A 14749-nucleotide genomic window follows, 5' to 3' on the forward strand; every position below is an offset into this window, starting at 1 on the left:
ATGGTACATAAGCCTAGTTCCTATCTTTTCAAATCCTTATTTGATCTCACAAAATTGAAACAAAGTATCCTTTTTTCCCAGTCCAATTTTCCTTAAAGGGAGATTTCTATTTTCTGGGTAAGTAGTACTTCTTCCTCTATATCCTGCATAGATAAACGCATGATGCTAGCTTCATTATTTTGACCCTTTAAAATATCATATTTAGCCTGACATGTGTGCACTAATACAGAACAGTGAATGAAAACACCTCATAGCTCTTTGAATTATGCTCGTGCTTGATGTTCAAAGTCTATAAATATTATAGTTTCCTAATCATCTGCCTTTACATTCAAAGTTATGTTTGCTGAGAGAGAATATAATCAATTATGGGAAGGTAAAGAATGAGAGCAAAGAAAATATCCAATCGTGTAGAAAAAGAAAAGGAATGACAGAAGAAAATAAAGTACACAGAGATATTGAATGAGCAAAAGGTAAGTCTTGGCATGAAAGGGTCTAAACTTGTTCTTTTCCTTATTTACTTCATGTGGAAAATAAGTGGACTGCTCTTCCATGTATTTCATATTTTGAGCTATATAACTGGCAAGATAAAAGCATTCCTTAAAAAGTGAATAGTGCTTGAGAAATAATTAGAACTCAACAAATATCATATTGTAGATTCTTAATAGCAGCCATTATATCAGACTTCTTTCCCTATATAAATCCTATATAAGTAAGCAAGTTTCTTTATCACTTAGTAAATACAAGTCCTTCTTCCTTTAGCACACACTTTTGTTAGGAAGAAGCTATAAGACTTCATAAGACAGACTACTGTGTAGTCTGACAATCTGATACTAGGAAAGCCTTCTTTTCCACTGATTTTTGTCTTTACATGGTTATCGCTGCCAATTTAGAGTGCACTATTGATTGGAGATAATGTCAAATTAATGCATTATACCCTGGAATTTGTCCTCCTTTGAGTAGACTCATAAATATGAAATATACCCACTACTTGATTAATTAACTTTTTTATTGTTCCACCAGGGTCAGTTGGTCTTCTTTCTGCTTCATGCTCCACCATTAATAATCGTTCCAACATTTCTGGCTGCTGTTAATAATGGTGCAGCTAATTTCATTCCAGGCAACTGAAGCAGTACAGATTGTGTTTGAACCAACAGACTGAGTCAAATGGAATAGAGACTTAAAAACAATACATTAAAAATGTTTTGTCCCTCACATGTGTTCTCAAACTTCATAACTAATATATAATTAAAATTGTATATATTATACATCTGTATGACCCACTAATTTCATTCTGTTACTGGAAACAAAGCTAGTAATGCTGTTTATATTAGAAACAAAATAAAATATAATTCTTCATTTCAAAGAGTTTACTATAGTAATGAATTTAGCCTTTGCATAATAAAATATTATTGAAAATTCTTCAAACAGAGATAGTTTCTTGCTCATCAGGACTTGGTCAAGAAATAGGTGAGCTAGTTTAAACTTCTGAAGTGTAAGAGTTTTCTTAATGTTGCCTTTGGAATTTTAGAAACCTGAGGTAATGATGAGATTATAAAATCTTTGTGTTTGAACTATCCAGGCAACACTACTTTCACAAAGTCCCAGTAACATGAGGAGAAATGAAGAGAAATGATGTCTATTCTGACTAGATTTAGAGGAAGATGAATACCTGTTGAGAAATTCATAGTTTGTTCAATGAAATGTGGTTATTTAATCACCAAGATTTAGGGGTTATATGTAGACAAAATGGAGCATAAAAATTCGCCTATTAGAAATGTGAAGGATGCATAAGGAAAGAAGGAACTAAAAGCCATCTTGTACCTGAACATTCACTCTCCTCAGTGCCCTGTTCAAGAGAACCAATTGCTTCTAATCAGACCAATATATTAGCTAATTTTAACAGATGTTTTCAAAATATGTAAATGATTAGCCGTTCATTCAGATCTACACTCCATTTTTGGTATAAATGTCTAATGCAGGATATGGTTCTTTTAAATATTGCTGCAATTCAGCAATTGAAATCTTAGTTGGTTAATGCTAATCATGACTCTTATTCTGTGTTTATTTTATGATATATAAAAAAAGTCAGTCATTAAGACTCAGTTACTGTACATTTTACTCCTCACTCAGTTACTGACAGATATAGCTTTTGGGCTATCAGAGTGTTTTATGTAGCCTACAGGTGAAACCTAAAATATTTTCAGGGAAAAGTATTGTATTGGCTCTCCCAGGTCACTCAGATAACAATTAGGGATACACAAGAAGTAAATGGCTAGTCATCACTTATAGGACTCCAATATTCTAATAATGTTGGCCTTTAACTATGGATTCTGCTTCCTTTGGATAGTTTGAAAATTATTTTCTAGAATGCAAAGGAAAGTACAGTATAACTATTATTTGACAATATTTTATTTTGTATTTAAGTACACATATATACCATTATAGTCTGTGACCCTAAAATGATGTCAATATAAAATAGTTGTTTAAATATATATTTGAAAAAAAATAAATTTTTGATTTCATAATCTTTAAATAATTTCATTTGTTTAAAATATATATAATTTTAACAAATTTTTATTTTAAAGCATATGAAATATGTTTTAAAGCAGTGTTAAGGATATGGAAAATATTAGTGATATGGATTTTAATTTTAATTTTCATCTATTAAAAATTCTGACTATAAGGACATTGACAAGTTTGAGGTAATTCCCATCCTCTGAAGGTTCATTCATCAAAATGAACTGCACTTGTTAGTATTTTGGGGGCATTATATCACTTTATTTTAATTTTGAAAAATAACTTATTATCATCTGCACTGTGGTTCTGTATGTATTTCAAGAATCCACATAAGATATTTACTATTTTCCTCTTTCTAACTATTATTTTTTCTAATTTTGTTAACTCTATCATAACAGAAGTATAAGGGTATCAAGCGCTGTATATAACCAGCCCAGTATAAAATTGGTAAGCAATAAATGCCAATAGCGACAAAATATTAGATATATGCATAATACAGAGCTTACTACCAAAAATAATGTTACTATGTATGCAACTAAACAGATACTTACTTATCAATCAATACCTATTATTAATCTATCATCATTATCTCTCCATATATATATATATATGTAACCATGTTGTTCTTGAAAAGGAGTAAAGAAAGCTACCAAGCTAGTTCAAGTAAGCTATTTTATAGTCTACCAACTGTAATTAATAGTCTTTATATCTGTTAGATATTTTCTAGTAGCATATTTTAATGATGCAGTAGTGAATAAATGAATGAGTATATAAGTGAAGTCATTGACCTTGAAGAACAAGAGATATTACTATGACTATTCTTTGGCTATTACTATCATTTAGAGGACAATATTCATTAATTGTTAAGAGCATCGTTATAATTTTGAAATAGAATTAATCCATTCTTTATTTTATTGTTTTTGTTATTAAACTATAGCCTGAACATAGTAAAATAGATACAGCTAGAGAGTACGGAATAGTAAACTATTCTGATTGCTTAAAAAAATTGAAATAGGCCATTAAATGAGAGAGGCTAATCCCCCTCCCCATTCTCTATGAGTGGATTATAAAGTTAGTTAATTAAATGGAAGACACAAGGGAGAACTTAGTAATAAAGTTGACATCATAATAGTTCATATACTACTTGAGAAACTAAAGCTATAAAAATTTACACATGAGCTAGGAGAAGATGAAGAGGCAGAGACAGATGCTATCAACTGGGGTGCATATTATCATATTATTAAATTATGGCAAACTTGCACCCATCCTACCAGGACATTGTTCACTCAATTCTCTTCTGGGCATAAACAATATGCTTTAAAATGCAATTTTGAGCCAATACAATAAAAAATGTGCCTTTATATGAGCTTTCTTTTTGCTGTAAATTGAGTAGAAACCGTTTCACACACCCAAACTCCCGGTTTAGACAAATGTTTTTTGGATTCTTCTCAGAATCTTTGTCTTTTTAAGGGTCTAATCAAGGTCACTTTCATACTGGGAGCACAGCATTCACTGTCTTCCTCTGCTATTGTTAGCCAGTTCCAGGGCTTTTATCTATTACCTTCACCGCCTACTATACAATTATGGATGCTGCTAATTATGTTTCTAAAAAAGGGATGGTGCTGTTCGAATTAAAGGAAATAATTTGTACAAAATGTTTAGTGTAGAATTATGCACATGCCTGGTGTTAAGCCAGCCCTAATTCAAAGCCTTCAATATTTAGTGGCTTAAGAATCTGTAACGTTCTGTTACATGACCAAATATAAACTCCGGTGCAGAAGAAGAAAGGTTTTAAGAGAAAGATCAAGTTAATCAATAAAAAGAATACTTAAGATGTAGACATTTAATACTGTGATAGTCATTAAAGCTATTAAGAATACATTTTATCTATCACCAAGTACAGCAGCACAATGAAATCAATATAAAGTTATTCAAAGAAGTGTCTCTGTAACATTCTATTGATCATCTTTCCCTAACCACTTGTCATGCGTCAAGTAAGCATTTGTGCTCGAAAACAATGTGTAAAGTACCTAAAACACATGCTCTGTGTGAAGCTCTGAATGATACAGGAGTATATTGAAGAGCTACGGACATTTGTGTACTCGTGGTTTACCATTCAGAGACTTAGAAGAAAATGTAAATTTGAATTAAAAATATTGGACTGGTTGCACGTGACAAAGGTGATATGAATGCCTCCAATTCTGAACAGAGAGGTCATAAAGGCTCCTGGGAGGAGGTAGGACTATTTGTGGAAACAGCAGACATTACAGAACAGTATAAGAAGTGCTTGATACCTCAGGCAATTCTTGAGTGACTAGACATGGATGGCAATGTTGGTCACTCTCTAGTACCCTAAAAAGATGAAAGAATAATGGATCTCTGTATTCAATCATATATCTGGGTTGATAACTAATAGATCTTAATATGTTTGTTATGCATCAGTCTTTCTCTGCTTTTGGTTTTCAGTATGCTGAATGGGGGAAATAATGTGAGTTTATCACAAAGCCCATGCCTCTATATTTAATCCTATAATATACACATTGGTGGAATGTGTCTCCTGGCCACTGTGACAACAAGCCAAACATCCCTATTTTGAACTGAGTGTTGAAATCATTTGTTCAGGGTTTATGTCTCCCCAGTTTTAATTAGTATTGTAGTATGATGCCAGGGTTGGTGAACAATCAGACTCACACTGTTCATTAAGATGCATGAGTGTTAAATTCTGTATAACAGGATATATTTGTGACACATTATGATTGTTTGAGAGCGAGGCATTTCAGAAGGTATTTATTGATTAACATCAAAATAGTAACTTGAATGACAGTGTGGGTATTCATATGAAGCATACCCAATTTGGAAGGGCTGTTACAAATCGGATCACCTGGTTTTATACTCTCATATCTACTGGAATAGTCCTAAATTAGCATTTTTATTTTAGCAGCACATCATCGAGTGAAACTTACTTTCATCTCCTGTTTCAAATTCAAACTTCTGACTGTAGCCACTGTATCCTGTCGCAGTCCTCACTCGGATGTGAAATATGTACGTGGTGGCTGGCTTGAGGCCTGTGATGATGACACTTGGGGCCTTGGACCTCGTGGAGGAATAGGTGAGCTGTTCATGCTCCTAGGGACAGAAAACAGGAGAAAGGAAATGAGGCAGTGTGACCCTACCCTTTCCTAGAGACGGTCCCTAGGAAAACTAGTGTAAGCATGGGTTTCCACAATTTAGCACTTAGTCGATCAGCATTATATATATATGCTGTGTCTGATTTGGGAAATTATCAATAGGATGGTTACTTATATTTAACTATACTTGGACATTGGTGATTTAGACTAGACTTTGACTCTAACTGGACTGTGAACATGTCTCAACAGAATAGCAGCTTCATCTTCATCAAAATGGACACACTGGATTAGACACATTAGTATTAGTTCTGGGAATCATGAATTTATTAAACAATATTTCTACCCAATGATATTGTATCCCAAAATGCCAGGGCTATCCGTGGGTTGACCTATGGGTGAGATAAAAAATATAGTTTGAAATCATTCGGTAGCAATTAATTGATTCTATTTATAACTTTGATCTCCCAGAAGTTATCATTAATATGTGAACTTTAATAAATAAAACCATGAGATTTTTCTCCCCATGAGATGCTGGATCCCACTTTTAGACATGTGCAACATACATAGTGATTGAAGTGGGCTTCAAAATGTGCCCTTAAAACAGCAATGACAAAAGAAAGACAGGGAAGACTCATGGCACTCATGACTGGCCTGGAGGGAGGTGTGGTTCTGTTTCCTGGTTTTATGCTTAACTACTTCACCACACTACTCGGGGTTACTTTAGCTCTCTGAGCGACCTGGAGATCCTCGTCCTGTATGTAGCTGCTCTTGCTCATTCCATCAGAACTGAATTGTTCCTTTTACTTCTCTCTGGAAGGGGCTGTTCGTAAGACCATGGTGGTGGGGGTGAACTAAACTTTTATTGTTTTGGGGTTACAAAGTTTTCCTTTAAGAACTCATAGTTTAATAAGACATCCAAAATGGATTGTAAAATGCAAACTACCCTACACGTTTGCATTCTGAACTGTTCAGGTCCTGACATGATGTCTTCTGTGGGCAGATTCACATCACACTCATATGGTATGCTATAGTCAGGATGCTGGCCCACTGAAACCACTGCGTAAAATTATCTTCAGTTGTACATATAGGAAGCTTAAATGAATTTGGGGCTCAGATTAGGTTATCTCATGTATATGTAACTACCCCAAAATGGAAAAAAAATCTATAAATGAAATACCCAAGAATATTAGAAAAAATATGAATCTATATTTTTTATAAAGAACTTTTCTCAATGCAAAGATCAACCTAGGTCAACAGGTTCTGAAGCGAATTCTTTTAAGTCTAAATGTAAAAATCCTGTTGAGGGAAGGATGAAGCTTTTCAGGGTCTCTAATCGAATGACTCATTTGATGCTTAATCCTGTCTGTATTGTCAGGATCTCATTTCGGGTTGGCCTGGAAACTACTATTTTTTAAGAGACTTTCTAGACTAAGAAAAGAGTATAAAAATCCACATTGCTACAGATACAAAAGAATGTGTCAAGTTCCCTGTACTTGAGGGTTCTGACTTAAGGTTTAAAATTATGACAATGATTTTCCTTATGGTGCTTTGGAAAAAGAAGTTCTTAACAGAAGACTCGCCATTAAACATATGGCTTTGTTTTACATAACCTTACATAATACATAGTGTCTGAACTTCATATAACATGTGTTTACCTCAGTCTCTCTCTATATATGTATATGTATATTATGTATCTATATGTGATGTATATGTATATGTGTGTATATATCTCTGTGTATGTATGTGTATCAATGGTGGAATCAAATCTTACATCTCTATTTTGAATTACGAGAATGACTAAAGTATAGCAGTATTATCAGTGATAAAAAATGCAACTTTGGGAAAAATATATATGTATTTGCAATTTTGAGAGTAGAAATTAAATAGACACTACACTTGATCTTAGCCAAAAGGCCAAGAAGTGATAGAAATTAAATAGAAATCTATGTATCCAGGAAACGAAACCAGGTCTATAAAATATTGATGACTATAATCATCCACTATGAACTGAAAGCAGGCATCAGCTTATGTCAAGATATGTGTAATAAAAATACATGGCATAGAAAATAGAAATATACCTTTTAACCTTATTGTTTCAAGTAGAAATTTAAGTTTATTAACATTTTTTTAATCTCATGTGCAGGAAAAAATATTCTACCTTTGTTATAATTTGCTGCCCTAGAGACGCCTTCAATGCTGCCTTATCACATGAAATGATGACTATTGGAAGAATTGGAAAGCAGTTAAAAATACTCAAGTCCTATTCTCTGACTCAGATGGTATCGAATAGAAATTTTACTCTTAAATGCGGCCGAACAATTATATATTGTCTTCGCTGCTTTACAAATACATAGCGCAACAGTAATTTCCTATTTAGTAAGTTACAGAGTCAAGGATGCCTACTGCAGGTAGATTTTCTGTGTCTGACACGCATGTAGTGTTTGTAGTTACATCTCTAATATAAACATTGTCAGGCAGGAAGTGTGGTTAACTCCTGACCAGCTACACAGTAGTTGCCCATTCTCACATATTGTCATTTACTTGTTCACCACAGAGGAGAGCTCCTGGAATATGACATTTTCTCTTGGTAGCTTTAAACTCCTGGGAAATGAAGTCAGCTTTCATCTACTTCAAGCATAGTACATTACTGTGGTTTTAGAACACTGGCTAACTGGTCTTTTGCTGACATAGACGTTCCAAATGTAAACAGCTGTCATGAGGTAAAGACCACCCAGCACATGAGCTAAGGTCCCTTGCCTGTCTCAGCAAGAGCGATTGAAAATATGTTTGAAGGCATCATTTGCAGGTGCTTTTCTAGAGTGCAGCAGGTGCTTTTCTAGAGTGCAGCAGGTGCTTTTCTAGGGTGCAGCAGGTGCTTTTCTAGAGTGCAGCAGGTGCTTTTCTAGAGTGCAGCAGGTGCTTTTCTAGGGTGCAGCAGGTGCTTTTCTAGAGTGCAGCAGGTGCTTTTCTAGGGTGCAGCAGGTGCTTTTCTAGGGTGCAGCAGGTGCTTTTCTAGAGTGCAGCAGGTGCTTTTCTAGAGTGCAGCAGGTGCTTTTCTAGAGTGCATCATTGTTAATCAGGATTGCTAGTTTTATGGCATGAATGTTGACTTTGCTGAGAGTTTTATTTGTTTATTTTTTCTTAGGCTATAGAACTTTTTCTTATTAGTTAATTTACTAATTCACGTTATTATTCACATTACATCCCGATTCACAGCCCCCCACCCCCCACGTCTCCACAAACACAAACCCATCCTTCTCCTTCTCCCCTGAGAAGAGGGAGGCCCCTCCTGGGTACCAACCCACCCTGGCACCTCAAGTCACTTAGTGGGATTAGACATGATCTCTGCCACTGAGGCCAGACCTTTATTTCACTGTTCTTAAAATTATAATTTTTCATCTTTTCTCTGTAGTAAAAATTTCCTGATCATTCTTTTTCAAGTAATGGTCATTTGTTACTCTTTTCTCCCTTTTATTGTGAATTATTTTTCTCGGGAGATATATCCTGATCATAGCTTCCCCTCCTTCTCTTCCACTCAGTTCCTCCCAACATGTCTCCCACTGGGATCCACACCCTTTCTGTCTCTCATTAGAAAGCATCATGCTTCTAAGATATAATAATAAAGCATAATATAATAAAACAAAACAAGAGAAGATAAACCAAAACTAACACAGTGGAATTGGACAAAACAAACAAACAAACAAACAAACAAACAAACAGGAGCAGAGCCTGGGGGAAGGCCCAAGAAATGAATACAGACACAGAGACACTCTTCTTCTACCCTCAGAAATCCTATAAAACACTAAGCTACAAGACATATGCAGATGACCTGTAGGGTAAAGAGACAAGCCCTGTCATGACCTCATGAGACAAGGAACCCACAAAATTTCCTTGAGTTCACTTTCTGTTTGCCATCTACTGTTGGACATGCCACCTACCCCTAAGAGTAGCTTTTCTCCTCAATGAGACTTCCTTGGAGGAAGCTAAGTTTTCATTTGCAAGTAGTTATCAGTGGGAGATTGCTTCTGGGTTAGGGATGGGGGCATGGGATCATGGCTCCTTTTAGCTCTAGAACCCCATCTGGTGCAGATGTGTACAGGCCTCGTGCATGTTGCCTGCCTCAGTCTCCATGACTACACATATGCATTTATCATGTGGCTTAGACCACACACTTTGTGTTCTCCCCACTTCTCCCTCCTTTTCTATCTCCTTTCTCTTCCACTGGGTTCCCTGGTCCCTGAGGGGAGAAGGGTTGATTGAGACATCCCATTTAGGGTTTAGTGTTTGAAAGTCTCTCAGTCTCTGCATAATGTCTGTCTGTGGGTCTCTGTGTTTGTTCTCATCTGCTTCTCTGATGTTGGTTGAGCAAGACACTAATGGACGAGTGTAGCAGAATGTCATTAGTGCTCATTTTATTGCTATTTTTTTCCCTAGGACTCTGGTTATCTAGTTTCAGGTATGTGGTCACCCAAGCAGTGTTGGGTATGGGCTCCATCTCATGGAGTGAGCTCTTAAGTCAAATCAGGGATTGATTGGTTACTGCCACAAGCTTTGTGACTCCCAGAACATTCCTAATTTTACTGTCTTTTTGTAATTTCCAGAGGTGTGAAGTAACATGAGGACATTTTTCCTCTCAGTTTTGCATCTTGCCTACATGATTTAATATCTACTTATACCGCAAGCGATCATTTTCCCTCTATCTATTTTGCTTGTGGTAATTATCTTGTCTTGTAACTTATGTTTTAAACTTAGCTATTACTACATGTTTCAAACATGTAGGTCCTCTCTCTGTTTTCACAATTTTATAACAAATACATTAGCTATACTTAATAAATACTTTTCCTAATTTCCCAAGAGAACTTTAAGATATGCTTTGTTGCAGATCTGAGATTATTACTTGTAAACTGCTCTAGATATAGAATTTATCCAACCTATACCTAAGAATTGATCTCAATTTGTGGCAGTGGCGTTGAACTCTGGTCAGTGTATAGGATGTTCATAGCTCACGGCACTGCCAGTCATGGAGTGGTGCATGTTTGTTAGATGCAGTTTTACAGCATCTCCTTGGATGAACACAGAAAATAGCACCAAATTTGGGCAAAACACAATAGCAATGAATGTTAATACTGTGTTATGAGTAACAGGCTATAGAATAAAATATATACATGGTGTCTGCTCTTAGTGAAGAGTAAAAAAATCAGAATAAAATAGTATGGCTATATTGTTATTCAATATGCACATTAGGACACTGTTAAATAGCACATTTACTTATAATTCTTTAAAGGTTTTAGCATTTATTTACAATATCTTCTTATAGGAGGAGTTTAGAGTTCAAATTTCCCCTTCTCAGGTGCTAATAGCAAAGGCTTTATTGGGAATGCTTTGTTGCAGATCTGAGATTATTACACTGGACCCTCTGTCTTCATAAAACATCAGATGTAGCTTTATCCCTGAAGGTGGGAACTTTATATGATAACTAAAAGAACACTTATTAGAGCCTGATGTAGCATATGATTTAACCTGAAACTGAACGAAAGACAGGGCTTCCAGTGGTCATTCACTCTTTCTGCATTTCTGTACAATCAGACAACACATCCTGGCTCAGTGGAAGGCAAGGTGTAGAGCTCTGGGTTAGACTGCTCCGGTTTTGTATTTGGTGTTGACTCTGCTTCTGTAATGTTCCTTGGTAAGACTTCCGTTTACTCTTATTTCTGTTACTCTTCATTCTGCAATGTGCAATGATCTTTCATTCATCTTTTGCAGAGTTCGGGGATACTCCAATCTGAGAAGCCAGCACTGACAGGGTTCCTATAGCTGGTTTGCTTTCTCTTAATGTCTTTGGATCTAATCAGATTTCTAAGAGATATCACCTATGTAATTTAAAATTTGAATTATAAATTAGATAGATTCACTAGATGTCAATACTTTTTTCTACAGTTACAGGAAATATAATTTATGTACTATAAATGCTTAGTGAACTCTCACTTTATAACCAGTTAGTTCTTGTTAAGAATACAGCATTATAGTTTTAAATAAATTTTTAAAGTATAAATTAGCTAGAGCCATTAGTTAACAATAATGCTTTTTTTCTACAGACTTACAGAAATGAAGATGTCAGTGTTCATAGGGACATGATTTATATGGTATTTAAAAACTGCCAGTATGTTTTTACACAAATTCTTTAGTCCTCATAATAATTTTCTGAAACAACAAAAATGATAATTTTTGAAACATGCTTTGAGATTTTTCCTATCTTAACTTTGATACCATAGTCTTCTTTTAGTTAATATACCTTCTCAAGAGCCATAGAATTATAACTAGACATATTACGACAGCATCCTGTTTGGCTTTTCAGTCTCTTCTTGGATTTAATTAGAATGTCAATACTCTGGAGAGCTATTGACTCTGAGTGTACTCCATCTCTAAGACTTTGGTAGCATTGCACCAAATGAGTGGAGTGGATGCACTATCAGAAGGTGTAGCATCTCTGTCAAATAGGAATCATCATAAAAGGGCATATGTCATAAGGCACTATTTCTATTCTTGTGTCAGTTTGTTTTTTATTAGATCTAAGCATTACTTTATGCATCCTTTAAAGTTCTCTGGAGGAAAAGAATTTATTCTACCCAGAATAATCAATAGAGTATATTGAAAATGTCCTTCTAAATCATAACCTAGTTATTTCCTAGAATAAGCCCAATAGTTTGTGTAGAATATGGGCAGCATTTCTGCTAACACTGAACTACAGGAAACCACCATTTCACTCTTGCTAGTCAGGACTTTCTACTGAGAGATTTGTAGAGATTCAACTAGGAAAACATTAGAATTAATTAATAGAATTAACTTAGATTATCTAAAATACAACTTTAAGTTTACATATGCAGTAGGAAATAAAAACATTCTGCTCATCAGATACAGAATCTACATTTTACTATATGACAAAAAAGAACAAGACCCCTGTTCTCAAATCTTCAATATTTTACTGTATTAGAAATATATTTTTCTTTTATGCAAGAATACAAACATATTGAATGAAATATATATAGTAATGATCAAAACAAAAGCATAGTTTTAGCTTTGTATTTACTAGAACAACATTACATTGTGTTGTTAATGCAACTGTGTCTGATTTAGCCACTTGCTAGGACATCAGCCTGTGTTCTTTTGTGCTAACATTCAGTTATGCTAATAAAAAATTTATCTTCTGTTAACTTGACTTAGGTTTTCCTTTTCAATGTACTATAAATGTTTAGTAAACTCTCACTTTATTCCTACAGTAAGACTAACCTGTTAGTACTTATTAATACACAGCATTATACTTTTAAATAAAATAAACATTTTGGATTTAATGATACTTTAACTAAAAATTTAATCCATATTTATAAGTGACCTTCTTAGCTTTTTTTCTATTACTGGCATCTGCTTGTGACATATGGGTTTTGTTATAAATATTATATGTAAAACTTCCTTACATTGAAATGTTCAAGAATGATATCATCATGAGAATCCTACATTCCTTGGTAAGGTGACTGAAATTAGAAATCCTGGTGGTAGATGTTTGAGCAGTTCCATGTGTACTCCAAGTACCCCAGCAGAAGGGGACAGAGATGGCTGACTGTCTTAGAGACAAGAGCATGTTAAAAGGACTATAAAATTTTCTACTAAGTGATTGACTCTACAATCAAGAGCCACAGAGAAAAGTACTTCCACTTCCTGGTTTCTTCCCTTGCTTAGCTTCAGAGATCCGACTCTGCCTGCATTCTGCATGTCGGCCATCATATTAATTCATAGACGGTTTTTCTAGCTATCAAACAGCAGCAGCAGCAGCAGCAGCAGCAGCAACAACAACAACAACAACAACAACAACAACAACAACAACAGCCTGCTTACTTTTCTCTCATTGTTTAAACTGTGTAAGTTCCTAGCTTGAAGAGAAAATGGGGGAAGGGGTCAGTTAATTGTAACTAGGCAGGGGGTAGAGTGCTCTTTAATGGTTGGTTTTGTTTTGTTTTGTTTTGCTGTGACAAAATTTTTAAATATGTACAAGTAAGAAAACTGTAGAAGTAGTTATTTTAAATGCACACGCACTTCCTGGCTATAGTGTAGAAGTTCCATTGAATGTACTGTAGCTGTAATTTACTACAATCTTGATTGCCCCCTCCATTGTTCCAAAACAGGAGGGCAGAAGTCACTGAGAAACACATCCATGATTTTTTTTTTTTTTTTTTTGGTTCTTTTTTCTTTGGAGCTGGGGACAACCCAGGGCCTTGCGCTTCCTAGGTAAGCGCTCTACTCTGAGCTAAATCCCCAGCCCTCATCCATGACTTTTTTTACATACATTTCTTTCAATACATATCGCGATTCATGTAAAATGAAATCACATGAAATCCTAGTACTGTAATTGTTCAATTATAGGAACTGACTTATTGATCTTAAATCATATATTAAAAATGTACATGTAAAATGAGTGCTAACTTTTTCTGTTAGGAATATTGTTAAATTTTTATAGTATGACTTTACAAAATACTAGTATTAGGAATGTACCAGTGAGGTCAGTCCATACACGAAGTTGGGGTATGTACACCTATCTCAGGGGCCCAAGCCTGATGTAAGGATAAACTTAAAATGTAAAAGTCACAATAGAACCCAATACCTAATATAGCTGTGTTGTTTTAAGAGCACTTATCCATGATGAGTCAAAGTTAAATTACTATTAAAGCATTTATACTTATACCATTTCAAACGGGACGCCTAGGATCAGAATGGAGCAGCTGTCATGACACTTTATGCAAATATGAATGAAGAAATGATTTTATTGCTGTATAATCTACCTTTAAATGCTTAACTTATTATTAAGTTATTCATACAGCAATCTAAAAATGGGGTGTCAACTAATGATAACTCAAGTGAGACATGAAGATAGTAACATTCTTTACTCATATTTCCTCACAACCGAGAGCAGAAGAGGAGAGCACAACTCCTCCTTAGGGAGGGGAGCGCCCATTGGTGTTTCTGTGCCAGATGGGCAGCCCTGACAGCTTACACACAAGTAACATTACATGAGCTCAACAGCTCATATTTAGGAATGTGCATGTATGTGCAAA

At 35.1% G+C, this 14749-nt stretch overlaps 1 protein-coding gene and 1 pseudogene across 1 annotated transcript in view; both read right to left on the minus strand.

Annotated features, from left to right (window-relative positions):
• The window catches only part of Epha6 (EPH receptor A6), an 893674-nt gene that overhangs the window by 326179 nt on the left and 552746 nt on the right, over window positions 1-14749 (minus strand). Inside the window, exon 7 of the mRNA XM_032900334.1 lies at window positions 5481-5643. Coding sequence (XP_032756225.1) covers window positions 5481-5643 — 163 coding nt within the window. The remainder of the gene's footprint in view (window positions 1-5480; window positions 5644-14749) is intronic.
• LOC116899947 lies at window positions 7470-7571 on the minus strand (annotated as a pseudogene).

This window comes from Rattus rattus, chromosome 4 (genome assembly GCF_011064425.1).
Source record: "Rattus rattus isolate New Zealand chromosome 4, Rrattus_CSIRO_v1, whole genome shotgun sequence".
Lineage (NCBI taxonomy): Eukaryota > Metazoa > Chordata > Mammalia > Rodentia > Muridae > Rattus > Rattus rattus.